Consider the following 26,350-nt stretch of genomic DNA (forward strand, 5'->3'; position numbering starts at 1 on the left):
CCCCTGCCCGGCTTTACCTTACTACAGTTGACTAGCCGCAAAGCTTCCAGATGGTATTCCACACTAGACTTAGCGAGAGGTTATTGGCAAGTGGAAATGGACCCCGTTGACTGAGAAAAGACTGCCTTCACAACACCCTTCGGCCTGTATGAATTTGAACGGATGTCATTCGTCCTGAGTAATGCTCCAGCCACGTCTCAAAGGCTGATGCAACGCTGCTAGGGAAACTTGGTAATTGACTCACTGCTAATTTATCTTGATGATGCGGTTGTGTTTCCTCCTGATTTTGACAGTCATGTGCACCACCTGGAAGAGGTGTTCCGGCAGCTCCACCAGCATTGACTGAAGCTGCAGCCCGAAAAGTGCCACCTGTTCCAGTGAGAGGTGACTTATCTGGCACATGCTATTAGTGAGAGGGGGGTGGGGATGACCCGGCTAAGATAGCAGCGGTCAGGGACTAGCCAGTACCACAGACAGTGAAACAGGTAAAATATTTTCTTGGCTTTGCTGGTTATTATTGCTGCATCATACCTGCTTTTTCCAAGATCGCAGCACCACTGAATGCCCTGACACATGGTACTTCCACACCCGAGAAAAAGACAGCTCCAATTAGTTGGTCCCCAGAGTGTCAGCAAGCTTTTGACCGTTTGAAAGGAGCCCTCATGAATGCACCTGTTTTGGCATATGATAGTTTCTCTCAACCTTTTAAGCTGATGCCAGTTTTGAGGGCCTGGGAGCAGTGCTTGCACAGGTACAAGGAGGCCAAGAGCGAGTAATCACCTATGCCAGCTGCAGCCTCCATCCAGCAGAGCGCAACAACCAGAACTACAGCTCCTTCAAGCTGGAGCTGTTGGCCCTGAAGTGGGCAGTCACGGAAAAGTTTAAAGAAAAAAAGTTTCATCTCTATGGCGCAGAATTTATTGTTTTTACAGACGACAACCCCTTGGTGCACCTTGAGACGGCCCAGCTGGGAGCGGTGGAATAACGATGGGCGGCTCAACTAGCAAACTTTAAGTTCACTGTAAAATACTGTCCAGGTACACAAAATAGAAATACTGATGCTTTTTCCGAGTTGACTGAGCAGCAAGGAGGAACGGCGCCAGTGGAGGGAGCAGCAACTGCCCTGGCTAGAGGTATGCAATTCCTGATCACCTTATATGAAACAGTTGCTTAGAGAATGGGACACAGTTTTACTGCGGAACCGTGTATTGGGAAGACTGTGTAAAGAGGCAGATTCTGGGCTCGAGGCTTTTCAGGTGATTGTTCCAGAGCAGGAAGCCAAGGGTGTGTGGAGAACATACCACGAGGGGATGGGCCACTCTAGCAGTGAAAGAGCTTTGGCGACTCTGCGGCAGCGCAGAGGACATAAAAGAGTGGACTGAAATCTGCTTACAGTGTATTTGTGTCAAGGCTGGAGCTCAGGTGAGAGCCCTGTTATTATCCATTACCACTTCATATCCTTCTGAAGTTGTGGGGGTGGATTACCTTTGTCTGGGATGCCCAGATGACCGGTACCCCTATATTCTGGTGATAACAGAGTTGCTATCAAACTATGCTCTTGCAGTACCTACCAGGGACCAGTCTGCTACTATAAGGGCCTGGGCCCTAAACAGCGGTCTTATCCAGATGTTTGGCTGCCTAGAAATTATCTTCATTGATCAAGGGGCTGCCCTTGAGTCGTCATTAATAAGTGAGCTTTGCCAACTCTATGGAAGCCAAAAGAGTTGCACTACAGCTTATCACCCCTAAGGGAATGGGGCTTGTGAGAGATTCAGCCAGATGCTGTTGAGGCTGCTAAGTTCCTTAACAGAGACTGACCAGGCACAGTGGTCCACCAAGCTGCAAACCCTCATTCAGGCCTATAATAACACCATCCACAGCACCACTGGGCTGAAACCACACTATGCGGTGTTTGGCCGGCATGCCTGACTACCTGTGGACTGGGCAACTGGCTTGAGCCCTGCTATGTCGTCCCACACTCTACAAGGCTGGGGAAAGCAACACCAAAAAGCCCTGAGTCACGCATACCACACAGCGAAAAAACAGTCTCAGCACAGACAAAAATGAGACCAGGCCTGTGACAACTGACGAGCTATGCTTGCACCCCTGCTTCCAGGTGAGTGGGTGCTCATTTGCAACTTCTGCAGGAGAGCCAAAGGAAAGATGATCCCGAGATGGGTCCCAGAACCATTTGTCATGGTGACTCAGCTGTAGGAAGACCACCCGCTGTATGTCCTTCGGCCAGAGGGTAAGGAAGTACCAACACGCACAGTACATTGTAATAATCTCCAACCATGCCATTTAAATGTGCTGCAGGACAGCAGAGAGCCAGCCAAGTCAATTGCCCCCTCCAACGTGGTGGCTCCCTGGTTGGATCACAAGCTCTACCCAGCAGCAGGCAGCACCTACAACCGACCCAGCTCAGGCTGAACCACCTGACCCTCCAAGGGGACCAGCAGCCCTCACTGAACCTGAGCATCCCACTGTGCGTCGCTCACAGCAAACTAATTTTGGGTTACCTCCAGCCAGGTATAGTAGTTTGCATTATTAAAGGGGATGACCATTATTAAAGGGGGAGGGGGGGTGTCAGGGTGGGACATTCTTTTTAGCTAGTTTTTGACTCACTTGATTCCAGTGTTTGTTTGGTTTAACATCCTAAGTGTGGGTTTGTTGATTTGACGTATATTGCACAGTTTGATTACTGTTACTCTGGTTTGATTAGTATTGTATTGTGTAAATTTTTGGATTTGTGGTGTTACACCAAATTTGGACTGAGGATCAAGGTGAAGAGTAATTGCTGAGGTTAATTGGACCACAACCCCCACAGCTCAGGATTGGCCAACACAGGGCAGCATGGTTTGTGAATGTTCAGTTTAGCCAGGTGAGGGAGAGCTGTGCAGGGGGAGCATGGGAAGCCAGCGCAATGTCAGAAATTTGATTTATGGGATAAGGACACGAGGAAAGAAGTCAGCTCAAAGTGCAGCAGCACGAGTGTATCGACGGGCAAGACACTACTATTACTGGGCAGGGACTGGGACCCTTGCCCAGGCATATGTGAGTACATGCTTTTATTGTTTGCGTTGATACACAACGCAGGTGATGGCTGTGGGTCTGGGCCGAGCGGCTGGGAATCCTAGGCTGTGTTCTTACTTGAAATGTGAGTGTGTTACTTCTTTAGTTTTTATCCCCTCAACAGTGATGGTAGTTTTTACCTTGTTGAAGGAACTGCGTACTGGCCAGCCTCTCTCCTGTATTTCCAGAGCTGCATGGATGAAAGTTGCTGAAGATGCTGGGGCATAGACTGGCAGCTTGAAAACGAGTAATTTGAACGACACCGCCAGAACTGTACAGGGGAACAGGCGGTGTGGTGGAATGGACAAAGGAAACTGGAAGACACATTGAACAGCATTTTTATTGGTTTTAAGTAGTGTTTTTATTACTCTTTTGACTGAGCCCAATCTACTGGTTGCAAGCCATTGTTTATCCTGATCTTTTAGAGAACGCTGTTTTAATTCGGTGTCCATGTGTCACAGCCTGCACCTCATCTTTGGACTTTTAGTTTGAAATGTCTTGTGCTCCTGTTCCGTGTGTGTTTCCACCCCTCACCTGATCCTGTTTGTTCCATTTATTAACTTCGTTCTCCCTTTGTTAATTTGCTCCAATCATGTTTGCCCTGTTTAGTTCTCCTCTTGTATTTAAGCCCTTGTGTTTGACCTGTCCTTTGTCTATCGTTGTTTGTGTTTGCATACACTCTGTTTGGCTGCACCTTTTTGTTACTGGTTTTTGTTCCTGTTTATTATTCAGCATTTTGTAAGTAAAGTCCTCCTTTTTTGTCAACACCATCATTGTGTCTTGCGCTTGGGTCCTGCGCCACTCCACGCCTCACACCATGTTTTAGTAATTGTTTGTTTCTTAATATTTTTTTAGAGGATGCTGTTTTAATTCAGTGTCCACATTGTTTTACTTTGATTGGGCTAGTACCTATTTCAAGGACGATTGTGACATTTTAGTGCTCTTATAATTGTCAGGCTTTTAATTAATTAATTTTTTTTTAATCAATCGTTGTAAGTGGCTGTGATTTTATTGGCAATAATAAACTATTCAAAGTTGTCCTATGGCATTTCCTTTTCTCAGCAGTGGAAACATATTTGTTGCTGGTAAACTAAGCACCACCCATAGAGCCTCTTGGGCTTTCCCTTTAACAGGGACGACAAAGGAGCTGTGATGGTGCTGAAATTTCTAACAGATGAGCAGGAAACACTGAAGTGTTGTAACCCACAAACCACCCTGGGTTCTGGCCATGACTTCATCGCCCTGATCATTTCCTCCATGCACACTTCCTCTTCTCTGGATGCACACAGAGTCGATGGTCTAGGACGGTGGTTCTCACCTCCAGTGAGAGCCCCTGTCCTGCACATCTTTGTTTTAACTCTTCATTATCACAGTTAATTGAGCTAATCAAGGTCTTGATTTGATCGGTGGAATCAGGATTGTCAGTCCTGAGCTCAGGAGAGTTAAGACAAAGATATTCAGGACATGGGGCCCTCAGGACTGGAGTTGAGAACCACTGGTCTTGGAGGTGGCAGACCACTCTGCAAATGTGTGTCACATGCTCCTGTAATGTGGGGTGAGTGGGTGAGAACAGCATCGATGTAGACAATGATGAACCGTCCCAGCATGTCATACAGCACATTGTTCACAAAGGCCTGGAAACAGTGGGTGTGTTTACTAGACCAAATACTCGTAGTGCTCAGCACTAAATATAGTCTTCCACACATCTCCCTCTCGAATATGCACCAGGTTAGAAGTGCTCCAAAGAACCAGATTGGTGAAAAAGTGAGATCCCCAGAACTGCTTGGCAGCGGAGGTGACCAGAGGGAGCAGGTACATGTATTTTACTGAGATGGAATTCAGCCCCTGGTAGTCAGTGCAGGGTCACAGATCTCAGCCCTTCTCCACAAAGAAGACACTGGCTGATGCTGAAGGGGTGCGGGGTCTGATGTACCCCTGCTTGCGTCTCCTGTTTAGACAGGGGGTACACATGACTACATGGAGTGTAGTACCAGCCACAAGATCAATGGCTCAGTCCCAGGGATGGTGTGGAGGGAGACAAGTGGCCTGGGACTTACTAACACTTCAGCTGGAGTCCTGGTGTTAATGAGGGATCTCTGAAAGTGCTGTGGTTCGTGGGCTCTCCACAGCTGTAAAGGCACAGGGAAGGCACAGGCAGTGATGATTGTAGAAGGGAGAGTAAGCTGTAATATCCCATTCTGCCCACACGATGGATAGACTGTCAAGATGGTTTTAACGGTAATTGTAGGTGATAATTGCACATCAGTACAAACAAAGTCAAGGCAGCATGTAGGACCCTGCTCATCAGTGTTTTCCAAGAACAGAAAATAACATGTTCTTATATTGGGATGTATATTGGGATATATTAGGATTTAACTAAACTTGAGGTGGCCTTTGTAGTGTGGAATGGAAGTCAATGTGAGTGAATATCTATTCAGTAAACATCTAATTTAGTCATTAAATTAAAGGTAACATTAAAATCAAAAGCCCAGCTTAGTGTACCTCTGGATCCTGGGAAGGGGACTTTACCTGAGACATCAAGAGTACTCATAGCATAGCAGATTTAAAATTTTTACATCAATGATGTGTATGTGTCATATTAATTTGCTTCATGCAGCACAGACACTATTTGTCCACAAAGTAGATGGATAAACTGGAAAAACTTAATCTGCTGTGTTACGCCCACAAGGTGAGAACAATAAGTAAGGGGGGAAGGAACGCGGATTAGGTTTGAACAAATATAATTTATTTAATCAACGCAAAAGAAAACAGATATGAGCCATCAGGGGTTCCAAAAAAAGCTCAATGAACGAAAACACAACGTCGGTCCGACCGACCACCTCCAAAATTAACATCGTCCACCCCGGCAACCTAAAGCAGACAAACAAAAAAGAAAGGAGAGGAGGGGTGGGGAGAGGTGGAGGGGCAGAGCTTTTAATCTCAGGTACAACTGCGCGCCGGTGTACCCAATAGGGCTGATTGCCTCCTGCCACACCACCCGCATGCCTACCAGGGAACACACAAAAAGATAAATAAAACCATGGCCTGGGGAAAAGGGGCAAAGCCCATAGTGCTGTGACACCCTCCCCCTTAAGAGCAGGAAACCAGTTTCCTGATTTCAGTTCACACAAAACATACAAATCTTAAACATCTATATTTTAAAGAGACGAAATAGAAGAAAACTTCTTCCATACCACCACCACACCAGCACCCAGGAAGCATGATGTAGGGACAGGAAAGGCAGAAGTTTACCAACCTGAAGACATAACAAACATACATACAAACCCATGGATTAGCTCTTTGATTTTAACAGATCAGTTAGAGGGGCGACAACCGAAGAAAAGTTCCTGCAAAAGCAACGATAATATCCGATCATACCAAGGAAACGCATCAATTCTTTTTTAGTAGTAGGGATGGGGTACTCGTCAATTGCCCTTACTTTAGCACAAATGGGGCGCACTTGTCCTTGCCCCACTACCTTGCCAAGGTATGTCATGGTCGCTCTGGTGAACTCGCACTTCGCCGAACAGTTTTTTCATTTTTTTTCTGAGACTCCTGCAGTCGCTCTCTGGCCAGTTTCCAGGCAGAAGAGAGACGATGCCGAAAGCCCAGAATATACTCCGATAAATTCCTTGGCGGTTCCGAGTCAGCCCACTGATCATGGAGAACGGCTAACAACCCACGCACTCTGTGTGCGAAAACAAGGCTGAAACCGGTACTCTCCTGAGTAACCTCCCTGGCTGCCAGCATCAGCCAGGGAAGGCCCTCTTCCCAATCATGACGTAATTCCACACAGTAGGCACGGAGCAACAACTTCAACGAAGAATGAAAACGTTTCAGAGCGCCTTGGCTCTGAGCATGGTATACAGTTGCTAAACTGTGTCTGATTCCTGACTGGCGGAGCACTTTGGCAAACATAGTGGAAGTAAAACTACTCCCCTGATCAGACTGAATTATTTTAGGCAAGCCGAAAATAGAAATGAACTGAGACAGTACTTTCACTATCGATTTTGTGTTGACTGAGCGCAAAGGGTAGGCTGCGGGGTAGCGAGTGACCTGACACATCACAGTGAGCAGGTACTACCGGCCTTCGAACAAGGGAGACGACCGACACAATCAATGATTAAATGTTCGAATGGTTGGCACTCGGATGGAATAGGGCGCAGTGGGGCAGGTTTTAGTGCCAGATTTGGTTTGCCGATAAGCTGGCACGTATTGCATGTCTTAATGAAACTGGCAACGTCCTTCTTAACTCGAGGCCAGTAAAAGCACCTGAGAATCTGATCGTACGTTTTCTTTGCTCCAGCATGACCAGCGAGACTGTCGTTTGTAGTACCAATGGTCGGAACTTCACCAGCACCACCACCTGGACAATAGGATCACCAACAAAACAACTGGCATGAGGTACCCATTTTCTCAGCAACACCCCATCTTTAATGTAATAACCCCTAGCCCTATTCCGAATATCGTCGGTAACAATAACCTGTTCAAACAGAGACCTAAGCGTCTCATCACCCTGTTGTTCTTTTGACAGCTCACCGCGAGAAACGGACAACGGGTAAACAAGGAGGAAAAGCTTTTCAGACTTTGCCGGTTCTACCTGTTTAGGTTCCACCTTTTTACTGGCAGAGCGAGTCACAGCACTTGCAGTAAACACCTCGGGGTACTGCCGCGCGCACTCATCGGTGCCGCTAACCAGGGAAGGCACGTCAGCAACCACCAGAAGGGGAGACTTCTCCAGCCAGACACGTCCACCAGCCAAGTTGTTTCCTAGAATAAGTGATACGCCGTCAATCGGCAGAGCAGGCTGCACTACAAGCTCCACGTCGCCCTGCAGAAGATCACACATAAGGGTTACTTTATGCAGTGGTACGGACAATGTGTTTAGCCCTATTCCGCGGATTAACAGAGAATCTCCTGTGTAAGACTCTGAAGAGAACGGCAACACGGACTCCAAAATGAACGACTCAGAGGCTCTGGTGTCTCTCAGAATTTTCACCGGCACCGTATTATTGCTGCCAATAAACGACACAAAGCTTTGAGAAATGAAAGGTTCAAACATCACCTCGCGGTCTGCCACACATGCAGAGGTTGATGCGGACGTTTCAATGGGATTGACCAAATTAACAGACACAGGAGTAGCCAAAGCTGCGGGCTTCACGGGAGAACTACGGAACTTAGCGCCTGCATTCTTTGCTTTGAGTACTGGACAATCCGATTTCCAATGGCCCTTTCCCAGACCGTAATTGCAGGTTAAGTCATACATGGGTAACAGACCTTTTACCTATGCTTCTCTCTTGACTCTGATGGACGGTCAAATTATTAGGGCGAGGACGCAAACTACCCCTATCGCCCCTGACTCTAGCCTCACCTGAACAGAACCTTTGAGTAAGCTCCCACTTATCAGCCTGCACCGCTGCCTGAGAAGGAGTCTGAACATGACGCTCCACAATGCATGTGGCAACATTTTCAGGAAGCGTATTTTTATATTGCTCTAATAAAACCAAGTTAATCAAATCGTCTAATGTCTGAACTTTCTTGGACGTACACCAGCAATTAAATTGTAGAGTCAGGTCTCTCACACACTCAATGTGTGTTTGATTATGCTTCTTTCGCAGACCGCGAAAGCGTTGGCGGTAGGCTTCAGGTACCAACTCGTAAGCCTTCAGCACCGCCAACTTAACGTGCTCGTACACCTGGCTACTTGCAACTGGCAGTGAGGAATAGGCCTGCTGCTCTTTGCCAGTCAACACACATTGAAGCAGTGTCCGTTCAAGGTCTGTCCAAGCATGGGCATCAGCAATCCTCTCAAACAAATTGAAAAACGTATCCACATCTGACTCGCTAAACAGTGGAACTAAACAGGCTGGGAAGCCATTACCTAGGCCACGGAAATTTAGTCCAAAAATGAAAACTTAAATGCTTCAAATTTATAACAACGACGGTCAAGTCAAACAAATTAATTCGCACAAAGGAGTAATTATTGCCGGGTAATTATGCACTAAATCCCGTAAGCTTGAGAAAACTGCCAATTGACAAGCAGTCCCCCCAAACTTCGGACATGCCCCTGAGACAACCGCTACTAAGCCTTTTACCACCCAGAAAACAACAAACTAAAACAAAAACAACGCATCCAAGGACACATTCTTCACCTACCATGGGGACAATTTTATTTCCTCCAAAAAGGTCAGGCACTGGCAGATAAAAGTTAAAATAAAATTAGAAAACTCAGTTATTCTAAACCAAGTAAGTAGCACAAAACTCAAAATTATTCTCGCTACCGAACTCAATTAGGCTGAACGCCAATCAATTACAATTCAATTATTCAATTCTAAATTACCCACTTCTGAAATCTGCACTCACTCCGCCCCCCTTACAAAAAAAGTGCAAAGCACTTACCAAAATCAGAAGTCCAACCACACAAAGGTATTTCTTTGATATAGTGGTATTAACAAGGTAAAGTTGAATAAGCGGAAAATTCAAAACGCAATAATTGTAAAAACTGACGCTACATCTAATTACAAATAAGCAGTCCAGCTTTAGACGAGCCCCCAATTGTTACGCCCACGAGGTGAGTGCAATAATAATAAGTAAGAGGGGAAAGAATGCGGATTAGGTTTGAACAAATATAATTTATTTAATCAACGCAAAAGAAAACGGATGCGAGCCATCAGGGGTTCCAAAAAAAGCTCAATGAACGAAAACACAACGTCGGTCCGACCGACCACCTCCAAAATTAACATCGTCCACCCCGGCAACCTAAAGCAGACAAACAAAAAAGAAAGGAGAGGAGGGGTGGGGAGAGGTGGAGGGGCAGAGCTTTTAATCTCAGGTACAACTGCGCGCCAGTGTACCCAATAGGGCTGATTGCCTCCTGCCACACCACCCGCATGCCTACCAGGGAACACACAAAAAGATAAACAAAACCATGGCCTGGGGAAAAGGGGCAAAGCCCATAGTGCTGTGACACCCTCCCCCTTAAGAGCAGTGCCGTGACAGCTGAAAAAGATGAGGATTTAATTTACAGATTACAACTGAGTTGTGTAGCAGGGTTGTTGAGGAACATGTGATAAAACGAAGTAAAGCTTTCTTAAAAAAAAACAAAAAAACTTGTGGACGTTCCATAATAGAAGCGCAAAATACAGAACTGTTCAAAGAAATCAGTTCTATACACAGATCACCAGAATACATGTGAAGATGTGTAGCAAGGCAAATAAGAAGCTGAACAGATCTCATTTGGTTACGGTAACAGTAGTGCAAAAGATGTACATTTGGGAGACTTTTAGTAGAGTTGATCTGTAGCAATGAAATTATTACTTAAAATCACAAAAAACATTTTCGGATGTACTGCAAATTCCTTTGAAGAAAATCTGGATAAGATTGTCTGCTTGAGAAGCATTACATTTAATTTTCATGAGGTACAGCAGCATATTTCATATTTGTATAGGCCTATTAGGAATCAATGTGTAAAGGTCTTGTTTTAATACATTTTCCTCTGCATTCACTGGCATCAAACACAGCTGAAAAAACCTTTGGAAGACCAAACAAGGTATGATGTTTTAAAGCAAGGTAAAATTTTTCATCTCTCAGTCCATAAATGAGTGGACTTATACAGCGTGGAGTGATAAGAAAGATAATGAAATTGTAGTATCTTACATCAACAAACAGCATAAAATCAATCTTCATAACAGCTATTTCTATATAAGGGGTTAAAAGTTGAGTCAAACAGAGGAAGAGCTGAAAGGCATGAAGAGCCACTGTTCTGAGACTCTTGTATGTTGATTTCTTATTGTCTGAAGAAGCAGCCCTTGCAGCCATCAGAATTTTAATATAGGTGAACACAATGATGACAATCATGCAGATGAAGTATGACTGTAAAAGTATTGCTCTTAATTGAGCCTGCCAGGTAAATGTTTGGAGCACCTCTACACTGCACACAACATAAGATAACAGAATGTTAGATGGGTTGACAGCTAGAAATCCGAACAGACTAACAAATGCTGTTATAGAACTGACAGTCCAGATGATCAGAATACCAATTTTTCTGTTTCTGGAGTTGGAGATGTCAGCGTGTCTCAGTGGCATGCAGATGGCTACATAGCGCTCTAGACACATGGTCACCAGTGTCAAAGGAGTGCAATCGTTAAGCCAGTTCATAAGCGTACAAAGTATACAACATGGAATCATTGGGGTAGGAAACCGATAATAACTCCCAATTAAAGTCAAGTCACTTATCACCAAAAGGACAGAATCACTGAAAAGTGTCTGTGCAAACAAAATATATCGAGTATCCTCTCTGAAAATTTCCTTTTTTAAGAAGGTAAAAATCATCAGAGAATTCACATACAGGAAAATCCCAACCAGTATCTGTACAATCAATACTTTCTCACTGAAAGGTCTTGGGAAGTAAAATCCAGAGTTATTGTTCCCATTATTTGCACTCTGCATTGTTGGAAAATATCAGTAACAGCGCATCATATTCTAAAGAGTAAAAACTGCAGTGTTATGAATGAAAATGAAACGAAAAACAAGTGTAAATAGTAGAAAGCTTGTTAATTAGTAATAAACTTTGTTAATTTAAGCAGAACTTGAGATAAAATAACATTTAACAAAGCAAAGTCAGGATATGCATAGTCCTACTCTGAACTCTTCTGTAAAGCAGTGCTCATTTATTTATACTGTTTTGAAAGAGTTTAATGTGGGTGGTCTTTAATTTTTTTTTGTTGTTCCCATGTAGCAACAGTTGCTATCATCTTGTCTGGGTAACAAAATGAGATTGCCACAGTGTCACTTAGGCTCCATGCGCAGAATGGGTTTTTATTTATAATGTGCCTATGTTGGTAAAGTGTAATTTATGAACAGTTTTATGTTCATTAATAATACTACCTTTATTATCCACAACATGATTAAAAAACAGTAATAGGTCTGTCTGAGCAGTAGACTCGGGTTGGCGGGTGCTCAGGTAGAGCGGGCTGCCTGTGAGTCTCCTTAGTGATGTCCTCAACTGTCCAGTCCACTGGGGCTACGATCATGGATGAGGATAGGATGGTTTTGTCCTCCTGAGGAGCCTCATCAGGCTTGTGAATTTGGGACAAGGCATCAGCTTTGCCATTTTTGGAGGCTGGGTGGAAGGAGATGGTAAAGTTAAACCATAGTTCCTTTTGGCAGACGACAGTTTCATCACATGTGGACATTCTACAGGGCTCACCATGTCATTGAAACAGCAGTCAGTCCTGAGCTCAGGAGAGTTAAGACAAAGACATGCAGGACAGGGGGCCCTCAGGACTGGAGTTGAGAACCACTGGTCTTGGAGGTGGCAGACCACTCTGCAAATGTGTGTCACATGCTCCTGTAATGTGGGGTGAGTGGGTGAGAACAGCATCGATGTAGACAATGATGAACCGTCCCAGCATGTCATACAGCACATTGTTCACAAAGGCCTGGAAAACAGAGGGTGTGTTTACTAGACCAAATACTCGTAGTGCTCAGCACTAAAAACACATCTCCCTCTTGAATATGCACCAGGTTAGAAGTGCTCCAAAGAACCAGGTTGGTGAAAAAGTGAGATCCCCAGAACTGCTCGGTAGTGGAGGTGACCAGAGGGAGTGGGTACATGTATTTTGCCAAGATGGAATTCAGCCCCTGGTAGTCAGTGCAGGGTCACAGATCTCAGCCCTTCTCCACAAAGAAGATACTGGCTGATGCTGAAGGGGTGGAGGGTCTGATGTACCCCTGCTGTAACACATTGCTTGCGTCTCCTGTTTAGACAGGGGGTACACATGACTACATGGAGTGTAGTGCCAGCCACAAGATCAATGGCTCAGTTCCAGGGATGGTGTGAAGGAAGACCTGGCCTGGGACTTATTAACACTTCAGCTGGAGTCCTGGTGTTAGTGAGGGATCTCTGAAAGTGCTGTGGTTGGTGGGCTCTCCGCAGTTGTAAAGGCACAGGCAGTGATGATTGTAGTAGGGAGAGTAAGCTGTAATATCCCATTCTACCCACATGATGGATAGACTGTGCCAGGGATTATGGAGTGCATTGAAGATGGAAGTACCAGGAATTGGATGTCTTCATGGTGGACAGTCCCCAGAGACATGTGGATGGACAGTGTGATGTGCATTATGAAACCAGGGCCTGTTTGCTTTCCATCAAGAGCACAGACTGACACTGTAGCTGACAGCTAATGACAGCGGAATATGAGGACTTTAACCAGGGTGGTGCTAATGTGATGCCCAGCCACTTCAGAATCTACAAGGGCTGAAAATGAAGAGGCAAGTGCAATGGAGTGAACTGTCACAAGAACATGATATGGTTTTTCTTCAGTAGAAGAAGAGATGAAAAGAAGAAAGGCTTCTCTTTAGATGGGCTTAGCATTGTGGAATGGACATAAAGGGTATGAGGATATCTTTTCATTAAATGTCTAATTGAAAATTTCACTGTCTGTTCAATGATGGGAATATTAAAAGCAGGAGTCTAGCTCAGAATACATCTGGGCCTTGTTGAAAGGGTTTCAGGTGTGTAAACATACAATATGTGATCTGACCCTTTATGTTGATTTTAACATATTCCTTTATTGCTATAACAGTCGATTGTTGGTTTATTTATGTTGCCTTAACACATCTCTCTTCACATCTATATAAATGGCTCACAGTTAGCTGGATAGTTAGCTAGCTTTTTCACATGTAGTTTCTGGGCAGGTTATAAATATAATGCATGTGACATACAGATAGCTACATTACAATAAAAAAGCACAAGCTTAAATATAAAAAACACTTTGGATATAGCACAGCAGATGTAATTTCCAACAGTAGTATCAGCATGCTTATAATGATAATTGTGGGCGTGCCATTAATTTTCTTCACACAAGTCAGACTGATAAGTAAACAGCACAGATGAATAAATTTGAAAAACTTGATCTGCTGTGATATTAGAATTTAACACAATATATATGAGGATATGTAGCAAGGCAAGTAAGAAGCTGAATGAATCTCATTTGACTCCAGTAACAGTGGTTCAAAGGAGTTAAATGGGGGCTTTGTGGAGTTGTATTGTCAGCGGCAAAACTATTATTGAAAATCACGAAAAAGACAAATATTTTCACATCCATCACAAATCCCTTTGAAGATAATGTGCTTAACATTATCTTCACATTAACATTGTCTGCTTGAGAAAGATCTATATCTTTACATTCAATTTTCATAAAGTAAAATTCATATTTAAATAGGCCTGTTAGGAATCAGTGTGTAATGGTCTAGTCTTGTTACGCTGTCTGGCATCAAACACAGCTGAAACCACCTTTGGAAGACCAAACAAGGTATGATGTTTTAAAGCAAGGAAAAACTTTTCATCTCTCAGTCCATAAATGAGTGGACTTAAACAGCGCGGAGCAAGAAGAAAGATAATGAAATTGTAGTATTGTACATCAAGAAACAGCATAAAATCAATCTTCATAACAGCTATCTCTACATATGGGGTTAAAAGTTGAGTCAAACATAAGAGGAGCTGAAAGGCATGAAGAGCCACTGTTCTGAGACTCTTGTATGTTGATTTCTTATTGTCTGAAGAAGCAGCCCTTGCAGCCATCAGAATTTTAATATAGGTGAACACAATGATGACAATCATGCAGAAAAAATATATCTGTAAAAGAACTGCTCTTAATTGAGCCTGCCAGGTAAATGTTAGGAGCACTTCTACACTGCACAGTACATAAGACAGTAGTATGTGAGATGAGTTGACAGCTAGAAATCCAAAAAAGCCAACAAGGGACGTCATAGAACTGACAGTCCAGATGATCAGAATACCAATTTTTCTGTTTCTGGAGTTGGAGATGTCAGCATGTCTCAGTGGCATGCAGATGGCTACATAGCGCTCTAGGCACATGGCCACCAGTGTCAAAGGAGTGCAATCATTAAGCCAGTTCATAAGCGTGCAAAGTATACAACATGGAATCATTGGAATAGGGTACTCGTAATAAATCCCAAGTAAAGCCAAGTCACATGTCACCAAAAGGACAGAATCACTGAAAAGTGTCTGTGCAAACAAAATATACCGTGTATCCTCTCTGAAAATTTCCTTTTTTAAGAAGGTAAAAATCATCAGAGAATTCACATACAGGAAAATCCCAACCAGTACCTGCACAAACGGTACTCTATCACCATAAGGTCTGATGTAAAATCCAGAATCAGTGCTATTATTAACTGCACTCATCTTTTTTTTTTTAAGTTATAGTTTTTACATTTCAAAGTAAAAAACTAAACTAGAAAATGTACTGTAGTGAATAAAAACCATAGAAGACAATAAAATATTTGTTAATTTGTTGATACTTTAAACTCATTAGGTTTTAAGAAAATTCATTAATTTAAACTTGACATAAAATTGACAGCAGAACAGACCTTAAGATAAAATGAATCACGTTTAACAAAGCAAAGTCAGGATATGCATACTCCTACCCTGAGTTATTCTGTTGCGACTTCTGTAAAATGGTGCTCATTTATTTATACTGTTTTGAAAGACTTTAATGTGGGTGGACTTTAATTTTAGAGTTGTTGTTCCCATGTAGCAACAGTTGCTATCATCTGGCCTGCTAAAAAAAAAGTGAGACTGTGCCTATGTTGGTAAAGGGGAATTGACAATTGCTCATAAATGACACTTCCTTTGTTAATTACGCTGTGATTCAAAAATAAAAACATCTCTGTCAGTGAACTTGCTGCCTCATTAATAGCCTTCTTAGTACACAGTGTGAACAAAAGACATATGTTGTATAGGTTGCATATATAATTTGTACAGGTTGGTGTTCTTCCTACTCGCCTCTAGGCCTGCTGCACCTCCGGTGTCCACTTTGTTAGCCGCAGGGTCATCAGCTGGGGACCACTGCTAATAGATGTTTTGCTCCTTGTTCTGGAACATGTCCTGGTGGTGGTGTAATGAACAGGGATGTCTCCCTGACACCCCCTGCAGATAACCTTCTTCAGGAGTTGCTTGCTCCACATGCCTTGTCCTGTCTTCTCAACTAGAGCCAAAAGCTTGCCTTCTTCACCTCCTCTGATACTTCCCTGGTTGTCATGTGCAGTCAGGCTCCCTGTAGCCCCAGGTTCTTGGGCAGATGTATGAATGAGTCTCCAACAAAGCCTCTAGCACCCACCTCCACAGGATAGAGCCTCATGCTCCATCCACCTTCCCTGCAGTCCACGACCAGGTCCATATATTTTGTGCTGATTTTTGAGCTGTGGTCCACAGCACCATGTCTGCCTGCAGTGTGGTGCTGCAGATTTCCCCTGGAAAATGGTGCTACCTTCCCAGGTCTACTTCCATTCCTCACTACAACCCTGGGGTCAGGAGCTTAGGTGCTGCTCTCCTCTTGTTGTTAGCTGCAGGCTCCCCCTGCCTGAGAAAGTTGGTCCTCTGTTGGCTCCCTGCTGGGACTCTCATTGTTTGTCACTGGTTTACTAATCACCAGTCTGTTCACTTTATCTCTCACACCTGCTTTCCCTCTGTTACATTTGTTAGCGCCCCTATTTAATCATTTCAGTATCTCTGGCTCACCGCGAAGTCTACACTAACATTATGTGTATTCTGAGCGCTACTAAGTTTGTTCAATTACTCCGGGCCTGTATAGTTATGTGCTTTGTCCTTGAATCTGCGTATTGCCCTGCCTGTCTGTTTTGTTCAGGTTCAGACAGGTTCTGTTTAAGTTTATTTTCTTCCATTTGTAAATAAAATTCTCAACCCTGCACTTGCGTCCTGCTCTTTGGTGACTGTGTGACAGAAGACTTTGCCAACTGTATGGATGCAGTGGAGATTACTCTCCCTATGGATGAGAGTCCAGACCCCTGTGGAGTGTCCTCGCCCAGGCCCACTCTCAGTCAGGTGGTGGCGGACCAGCAGCTATAGATAATCCATCTTCTTGCTGCCCTAGGTGACATAATGCGCCACCTGGAGCGACTCACCGTGCCGCCGCCTCCACCTCCCAATCTGGCAATCCCTCCAGCACCGCCGGTTGAGCCACTCTGTCTGCAAGACTCTCCTGTTAAACTCCCACTTCATTATGAAGGCTCACCAGCAGGTTGTCACGGTTTCATTATTCAGTGTCAGTTATATTTTGCTCAACATCCCTCTATTCCTGAATAGACCAAAATATCAACAATCATCAGTCTCTTGTCTGGCAGAGCTTTGCAATGGGGAACTACCATCTGGGGGCGTGGAGGAGAAGAGGTACAATCTTATGAACCAATCGAAAACATTTGTGTACAGTATTTGACCATCTGGCAGAAGGGAAGGAGATTGGAGAGCGGTTACTACAGCTCACCCTGGGCACTGATTCGGCTGCAGACTACGCTCTATCCTTCCACATTGCTGCCGCTACCAGTGGATGGAATGAGTCTGCCCCGTGCTCGATCTACTGGCGATGAATGAGAGCAGATCAGAAGATGGAATTAGCCTGCCGATATGAAAACCCGGGTCTGGACTCTCTGATCACCCTATCCATCCGTCTAGATCACCTGCTCCAAGAGCATCATTGCCTGTCTTGATTCACCAAACTTCACCAAACTTTCAGCACCGTGTCTGGTCATTATGAATATTTAGGGAGCACTGCTGCCGTACTGAGCAAGGCTTGTGTCTATATTGTGGAGAGGGGGGGTCATTAGGTGCTGAGCTGCCCAATTCAACCAGCTAGTCCTCGTGAGGTGCTCGCCCAAAAATCGATCCCCCGTAAGGAGGGAAGCTCTTCATCTTTTCTAATGCCAGCTAAGCCCTTTTTACTACCTGTGACAGTACGCTTTGGTAATCCTCCTTTTTCACTTTCAGCTTTGCTAGATTCAGGGGCGGCGGGGAATTCCATCAGCCACTCCCTGGTCTGAGCTCTTCACATTCCACTGCATCTCCTGTCAACTCCTGTCTCTGGTCATGCCCTGGATGGTCTCCCGGGGGGAAATGGCGTGGTCACCTGTTCAACAATTTGATCCGTATCTAGGAAGATGATGAATGGAAAACAGTCTGGTCATTATGAATATTTAGTTGCCCTTTGGTCTAGTAAATGCACTCTCTGTATTCCAGGCTATGGTAACTGATGTATTGTGAGACAATGCTAGGAAGATTTGTCATCGCGCACATAGACGACATGCTGATTCATTCCGGCACACTCTCTGAACACATCGCTAATGTTCGTCAGGTCTTATCACGCCTTCTACAACGTCGGCTCTATGTGAAGGCAGAGAAATGCACATTCCATCAGACCACAGTCGCCTTCCTGGAATACGTAATCGGCCCTGAGGGAGTGCGGATGGAGGATAAGAAGGTCAAGGCTGTGACATCTGGCCAGAACCCAGTACCATCAAAGAGCTCCAGTGGTTTTTGGGTTTTGCCAATTTCTACCGCCGCTTTATTCGAGGATTCAGCTCAGTGGATGTCCCCCTCTCAGCTTCTCTTAAGGAACAACCTCAAAAGCTCCTTTGGAATGACTCTGCTAGAGCCGCCTTTCACCAGTTCAAGGTACGATTCACCTCAGCCCCGATTTTGAGAATGCCGATCCACAAAAACAGTTTGTTGTGGAGGTGGGCGCTTCCAACATAGGTGTGGGGGAGTTTTATTCTCAACGCTATGGTAAGCCCGCACAACTTCTTCCCTGTCCTTTTTTTCCAGGAAATTGTCCCTGGCCAAGAGAAATTATGACGTGGGCAACCGTGAGCTGCTGGTGGTGAAATTAGCACTCGAGGAGTGGAGACCTTGGGGAGAGGGATCTCAGGAGCCATTCTTCGTCCTAACTGACCACCGCAACCTCGAATATATCAGAGCAGCAAGACGTTTAAATCCACGTCAAGCCAGGTGGGCCCTCTTCTTTTCCCGTTTCAATCTCACCATTACCTTAAGCCCAGGATCCAAGAATGGGAAAGCAGACGCCTTATCCCGAATTCACGGGTTGAACGAGAAGTCTGCTGAGAACAAAACTACAGTTGCCCCTTCGCTAATTGTCGCTCCCATCCAATGGGACATTGAAGAAGACATTCAGAGGGGTCGCCAGTGAATCTGCACCATCTGATCGACCTGTGGATAAAATCTACGTTCCAACAGCACTCTGTAACAGCGCTCTGTAACAGACTAATCACTTTGGCTCAGACATCACTTTCCACTGGACATCCTGGCATAACTTGCACCATCCAGCTCCCCTTTGCAAAATACTGGTAGCTCACTTTGGCGTCTGACGTTCGACAGTAAGTTAGATCATGTTCCATTTGTACCAGTACCAAGTCCTTGAGGGAGGTTCTTGCTGAGAAATTGTTTCCTCTAGCCATCCCGCAGAGACCACGGTCACACATGGCCATAGATTTTATTGTTGACCTCCCTCGGTCGGATGGTAACACCACAATCTTGGTAGTGTTGGATGGATTTTTTAAATCCTGTCGATTAATTCCGTTTGTTTCTCTCCCCTCCTCTCTCCAGATTGCGGATGCCCTTTTCACCCATGTTTTTCGCTATTTTGGCCTTCTGGAGGACATTTTATCTGACCTCCCCCCAGTTTACATTGCAAGTCTGGAAAGCTTTTATGGAAAGATGGGGAGTCATGGTAAGCCTCACGTCCAGTTATTACCTGGAATCAAACGGCCAGGAAGAGTGGACCTTTCAGGACCTGGGGAGGTTTCTTAGGAGCTATGTCATCAGCGACAACATGACTGGGCGTTCATTCTTACCTTGGACTGAGTATGCACAAAACTCCCTCTGTCATTCATCAGCTTGGTTAACTCCCTCTCAGTGCGTTCTTGGGTACCAGCCTCCCCTGTGTCCTTGGGCACCTGCTGTGGACGATTGATTTCATCAAGCGGAGAGGGTTTGGCAGATGGCTCATGTTTACCTCCAGAGAGCCGTTCGCTGACAGAAATTTCAAGCCAATCACTGCTGCCGAGATGCTCCAATATATCGCCCTGGAGTCTGGTGATCTCAAGCTCTGCCTGCCTTGCCAAAAAGTCAGTCCTTGGTTTGTGGGGCCCTTCAATGTCCTCCGCAGGGTCAATCCAGTTACATACACCCTACAATTACCTTCCAACTACAGAATTTCACCATCTTTTCATGTTTCCCTCCTCAGGCTGGTGATTCCTGGTACATTGGCTGATGTGATACCTTGGGATGCGCGAACTCCAGTGCTAGAAATGGATTGCACTCCTGCTTACTCAGTGCGCATTCAGTACCTAGTGGACTTTGAGAGGTATGGTCCTGAGGAGCGATGCTGAGTCCCCTCTTCAGACATCTTGGACCTTAATCTGATTACAGAATTCCATTGGAATCACCCAGATCATCCTGCGCTTCACCCTCGGGGTCGTCCCCGTGGCTGGTGACGTTCCATGGTTGGAGCCATGCGGGGGGGGTGTTGTAACAAGCTCACCTCCTCCCTTGGTGACTGTAACCATTCAACAATCAGCATTGCCGGTTTACTAATCACCTGTCTATTCAAGTTGGTCCTCTGTTGGCTCCCTGCTGGGACTCTTATTGTTTGTCACTGGTTCACTAATCACCGGTCTGCTCACTTTATCTCTCACACCTGCTTTCCCTCTGTTACATTTGTTAGCGCCCCTATTTAATCATTTCAGTATCTCTGGCTCAGCGCGAGGTCTGCACTAACATTACATGTATTCTGAGCGCTACTAAGTTTGTTCAATTACTCTGAGCTTGCATAGTTATGTGCTTTGTCCTTGAATCTGCATATTGCCCTGCCTGTCTGTTTTGTTGTTTTATTCAGGTTCTGTTTAGGTTTATTTTCTTTTTTTTTTTGTAAATAAAATTCCCAACACTGCACTTACATCCTGCTCTTCTGTGACTATGTGACAGAAAAAGAGCATTTGTGTAGTTAATCGAGTTTGTGTAGTTAATTGCAATTAATCACACATTTTTTAACTGCTCAAATTTTACTCCAATGAAAGATTATTCAAGTGCAATATGTCTATTGTTATGACCCCATCTAGGGTGGGGTGAACATAAATGTGTGGAACTCCCTCCTTAACTTTCCACCAGCAATAATGCAACACCAGTGTTCAGTATTGTTTGTCAGCTTTATTATTATCACTAAAGAAACACAAAAGACTTCAGGGGTGGGCAAGGCCAAAATAATAAACAAAACAACGCAAACCAAGAGCAGAGGGAACCACCTTACATACCAAAATAAAATGAAAAAGAAATACAAATAAATTTCCCTGCCTCTCTAACCAATATAAACAGGAGAAAACATGAGAAAACCGAAACGGCAACCACCCCCTACCAGTGCTGACTAACAACGAACAGAAAAGTATTTCAACAGCACAACACAACACGACTATTTACAGCTATGTACACACTCGATGTGGACACACGAGTAGTTTGTGTGGCGACAGAGGTTTTACAGGAGGATGAGCCCAGCTGTGCCTTGTGTAGCAGTCTTTTCAAAATTCCCTCGCCCATCTTACAGCCAATTGTGAACCGCCAGCAATCTGGAAACTCAATGCAAACAACTTTCCCGATCACCTTCATCAACTCCGCCCCACAGCAGGTTGGCCATTTTGGATTTTGTGTCTTTTGACTGATTCCAAAATTTTAAATACTACTCTTAGATATTTAGAATGTACTTTTCCTGTTTCTTTGCACCAAACCAACTGCTTAGACACACACGTCTGGTTACATTTTCGGATGATGAGGCAGCTCGCTTCCTGTATAATATGCCCACCTCACAACGTTTTACATGGTACTGTTGTGGCAGGTGACTTAGTTGGCTAGCCAGCTAACCTAGCTTTCCTTTAACTTCAGGTGATTCAAAGGATCATATTAGGATTTGTGTTAATGGTGTAAAAAAAATTAGTGGCCTTAAAAAAAAAAAATTACGTTAACACGTTATTAATGCGTTATTAATGCATTATTAATGCGTTGACTTTGACAGCCCTAGCTACAAATCTTTCTCAGAGATATCCTGAGATCATGCCGAACTTTAGATGGGCTTAGCATTATGGAATGGAGATACAGGGTATGAGCACATCTCTTTATTAAACATCTAATTAAAAATTTCACTGTCTGTTCAATAATGGGAATATTAAAAAGAGTCTAGCTCAGAGTACATCTGGGCAATGTGTGATCTGACTCTTTATGTTGATTATAACCTAATCCTTTATTACTATAACAGTATCTCAATTGTTTGTTGGTTTATGTTGCCTGAACACTTCTGTTTTCACATCCATATAAATGACTCACAGCTAGCTAGATAGTTAGTAGGCTATTTTCATGTGTAGTTTCTGGGCAGGTTATAAATATAATGCATACAACATACAGATACTGACTAGGGCTGGGTGGTATGGCCTAAAATTTATATCACAGTACAAGTTAAAACATGGACGGTAACAGTATATATCACGGTATGCTCATTTTTCTTAAAATGTCAATACAAGTGCTTCTGAAGGGGTAAAGCACTGGATGGCAGCTATTACTGTGCTCTTAACTGTATTACTAAGACACATTTCACATGGTACAGAAGTATTTTAAGAACACAGAAGTACACAGTGATGGCAGGTGTTATGTTGGTCCACTGCTGACTTTGGAAAATACCTTGAATAATCGATAGATTAATCAACAGAAAAATTGTTGTTAATTGTAGCCCTAGCAGCAATTACGTAGTGATACTTAAGAAATACCTTTGTTATAATGGATTGAAATGTTTTAGAAATCAAAGAGGTAAATTCATAAAAGTAAAACAATGACGTGCTGGTTTAAAATATTGACGTCAATGCAGTTTCAACTTTGACGTGATCGATTACATCGACTAATTGCAGCAGCCCAACTGTCTAGGCTTCCACATAGTGAAACACCTCACGAATTTCACCCTACCACTTTTCGCTGTGGGGGCGTGGTTGCGAAGACAGCAATCAAGTTGTTTGGCTATCCTGTTAGTAGCAGTTAAGTTTGAATGCTTAAATGAAGGTCTACAGTGGTCTATTTGGTCCGACCAGAGCCACTGAGAGAATTTTTTCTACTGCTCTGGCCCCAACTATGTTCACATGACATGTAAACAACCCGTGTTGATGTAGACACAAATGATTGCCCATATACCTTTTAATCATATACATGTTATACATGCTCATTCTCATTTGCATAAAGTTGGGGATTCACCATCTCAGTTTTGCTTGCTTTGCCGGATTCATTCCGATTTCGCCTAGTCAGAACGAACTTCGTCCCCATACAACCTGAATGAGAGCGAAGTGAAATTTGCTGCAATGGAAGCGTACTGAGGGCTCTACTGATCAGCATGGTATAGTCAAAATCCATACCGTAGGACAAATTCCTACCGGTGCACTTTCTATACTGTTTACACAATCCACCCCTAATACATACATTAAATAAAAAGAGCGCAAGATTAAATATGAAAAACACTTTGGATATAGCACAGCAGATTTAATTTCTTACAGTAGTATCAGCATGGTTATAATGATAATTGTAGGAGTGTTAATTCGCTTCACACAGGTCAGACTGAAAAATGCACAGTATAGATGAATGAACTTGCAAAAACTTGATCTACTAAGAAATAAGAACTTAACTTTACATGCTATACTTAATTTGTTTAGATGGATGTTGAAGAATCTGTAATAGACTGAGATGAAGACATTTGAAACAATCATAACTAATTTTAAAAAACGACTGTTTAAAGGCTTATGGAATTTTCATGATAAAAGCGCAAAGGTCCAGCACTGATTATTTATTGAATAAAGCTGCTGCAGAAATTAACACAATATATATGAGGATATGTAGCAAGGCAAGTAGGAAGCTGAACGAATCTCATTTGACTCCAGTAACAGTGGTTCAAAAGAGCTAAATGGGGGCTTTTTTGTGGAGTTGATATGTCAGGGGCAAAACTATTACTGAAAACGACAAAACATTTTTCGGCAAACGGCAAACATTTTCACTTCCACCACAAATCCCTTTGAAGATAATGTCCTTAATATTGTCTGCTTGAGAAATGTCTATATCTTTATATTCAATTTTTATGAGGTAAAATAGGCTACTCCCCATTGAAATAGGCCTGTTAGGAATCAGTGTGTAATCGTCTAGTCTTGTTACACTGTCTGGCATCAAACACAGCTGAAACCACCTTTGGAAGACCAAACAAGGTATGATGTTTTAAAACAAGGAAAAACTTTTCATCTCTCAGTCCATAAATTAGTGGACTGAGACAGCGTGGAACAATAATAAAGACAACAAAATTGGCATATCTTACATCAACAAACAGCATAAAATCAATCTTCATAACAGCTATCTCTACATATGGGGTTAAAAGCTGAACCAAACAGAGGAAGAGCTGAAAGGCATGAAGAGCCACTGTTCTGAGACTCTTGTATGTTGATTTCTTATTGTCTGAAGAAGCAGCTCTTGCAGCCATCAGAATTTTAATATAGGTGAACACAATGATGACAATCATGCAGAAAAAATATATTTGTAAAAGTACTGCTCTTAACTGAGCCTGCCAGGTAAATGTTAGGAGCACCTCTACAGTGCACAGTACATAAGACAGTAGTATGTGAGATGGGTTGACAGCTAGAAATCCAAAAATGCCTATAAGGGACGTCATAGAACTGACAGTCCAGATGATCAGAATACCAATTTTTCTGTTTCTGGAGTTGGAGATGTCAGCGTGTCTCAGTGGCATGCAGATGGCCACATAGCGCTCTAGGCACATGGCCACCAGTGTCAAAGGAGTACAATCATTAAGCCAGTTCATAAGCGTGCAAAGTATACAACATGGAATCATTGGAATAGGGTACTCATAATAAATCCCAAGTAAAGCCAAGTCACTTATCACCAAAAGGACAGAATCACTGAAAAGTGTCTGTGCAAACAAAATATACCGTGTATCCTCTCTGAAAACTTCCTTTTTTAAGAAGGTAAAAATCATCAGAGAATTCACATACAGGAAAATCCCAACCAGAACCTGCACAAACGGTACTCTGTCACCATGAGGTCTGATGTAAAGTCCAGAATCAGTGCTATTATTAACTGTGCTCATCTTTTTTTTTTTTTTTAAGTTATAGTTTTTACATTTCAAAGTAAAAAACTAAACTAGAAAATGTACTGTCGTGAATAAAAACCTTAGAAGACAATAAAATATTTGTTATTTTGTTGATAATTTAAACTCATTAGGCTGTAAGAAAATTCATTAATTTAAACAGCAGAACAGACCTTAAGATAAAATGAATCACGTTTAACAAAGCAAAGTCAGGATATGCATACTCTTACTCTGAGTTATTCTGTTGCGACCTCTGTAAAAGGGTGCTCATTTATTTATACTGTTTTGAAAGACTTTAATGTGGGTGGACTTTAATTTTAGTGTTGTTGTTCCCATGAAGCAACAGTTGCTATCATCCGGCCTGCTAAAAAAAAGTGAGACTGTGCCTATGTTGGTAAAGGGGAATTGACAATTGCTCATAAATGACACTTCCTTTGTTAATTACGCTGTGATTCAAAAATAAAAACATCTCTGTCGGTAAACTTGCTGCCTCATTAATAGCCTTCTTAGTGCACAGTGTGAACAAAAGACATACGTTGTATAGGTTGCATATATAATTTGTACAGGTTGGTGTTCTTCCTACTAGCCTCTAGGCCTGCTGCACCTCCGGTGTCCACTTTGTTAGCCACAGGGTCATCAGCCGGGGACCACTGCTAATAGATGTTTTGCCCCTTGTACTGGAACATGTCCTGGTGGTGGTGTAATGAACAGGGATGTCTCCCTGACACCCCCTGCAGATAACCTTCTTCAGGAGTTGCTTGCTCCCCATGCCTTGTCCCGTCTTCTCAACTAGAGCCAAAAGCTTGCCTTCTTCACCTCCTCTGATACTTCCCTGGTTGTCGTGTGCAGTCAGGCTCCCTGTAGCTCCAGGTTCTTGGGCAGATGTGTGAATGAGTCTCCAACAAAGCCTCTAGCACCCACCTCCACAGGGTAGAGCCTCACGCTCCATCCATCTTCTCTGCAGTCCGTGACCAGGTCAATATATTTCGTGGGCTGCCTCCAACCCCTCTTCCCATGGCACTGTCACTTCAACCAGCAGTGCTGATTTTTGAGCTGCGGTCCACAGCACCATGTCTGCCTGCAGTGTGGTGCTGCAGATTTCCCCTGGAAAATGATGCTGCCTGCCCAGGTCCACCTCTATTCTCCACCGCAACCCTGGGGTCAGGAGCTTAGGTGCTGGTCTCCTGTTGTTGTTAGCTGCAGGCTCCCCCTGTCTGAGAGAGTTGGTCCCTGCTGCGAATCTCATTGTTTGTCCCTTGCCTTCTTTTCTCCGC

At 43.7% G+C, this 26,350-nt stretch overlaps 3 protein-coding genes across 3 annotated transcripts; all 3 read right to left on the minus strand.

Annotated features, from left to right (window-relative positions):
• Nucleotides 1-9,762: 9,762 nt before the first annotated feature.
• On the minus strand, nucleotides 9,763-11,520 carry LOC115815097 (odorant receptor 131-2-like). Its single transcript, XM_030778063.1, has 2 exons — nucleotides 10,603-11,520; nucleotides 9,763-9,831 (listed from the first exon to the last, which is right to left on the minus strand). The coding sequence occupies exons 1-2, from the start codon at nucleotides 11,518-11,520 to the stop codon at nucleotides 9,763-9,765; spliced, it is 987 nt and encodes a 328-aa protein (XP_030633923.1).
• Nucleotides 11,521-14,302: 2,782 nt separating this feature from the next.
• Nucleotides 14,303-15,280, minus strand: LOC115815098 (odorant receptor 131-2-like). Its single transcript, XM_030778064.1, has one exon. It carries the CDS (start codon nucleotides 15,278-15,280, stop codon nucleotides 14,303-14,305), a length of 978 nt encoding a protein of 325 aa, XP_030633924.1.
• An 8,818-nt stretch (nucleotides 15,281-24,098) lies between these two features.
• LOC115815099 (odorant receptor 131-2-like) lies at nucleotides 24,099-25,076 on the minus strand. The gene has a single exon (XM_030778065.1). It carries the CDS (start codon nucleotides 25,074-25,076, stop codon nucleotides 24,099-24,101), a length of 978 nt encoding a protein of 325 aa, XP_030633925.1.
• Between the last annotated feature and the right edge of the window lie 1,274 nt (nucleotides 25,077-26,350).

The sequence above is a fragment of the Chanos chanos genome, chromosome 6 (genome assembly GCF_902362185.1).
Source record: "Chanos chanos chromosome 6, fChaCha1.1, whole genome shotgun sequence".
Classification (NCBI taxonomy): Eukaryota; Metazoa; Chordata; class Actinopteri; order Gonorynchiformes; family Chanidae; genus Chanos; species Chanos chanos.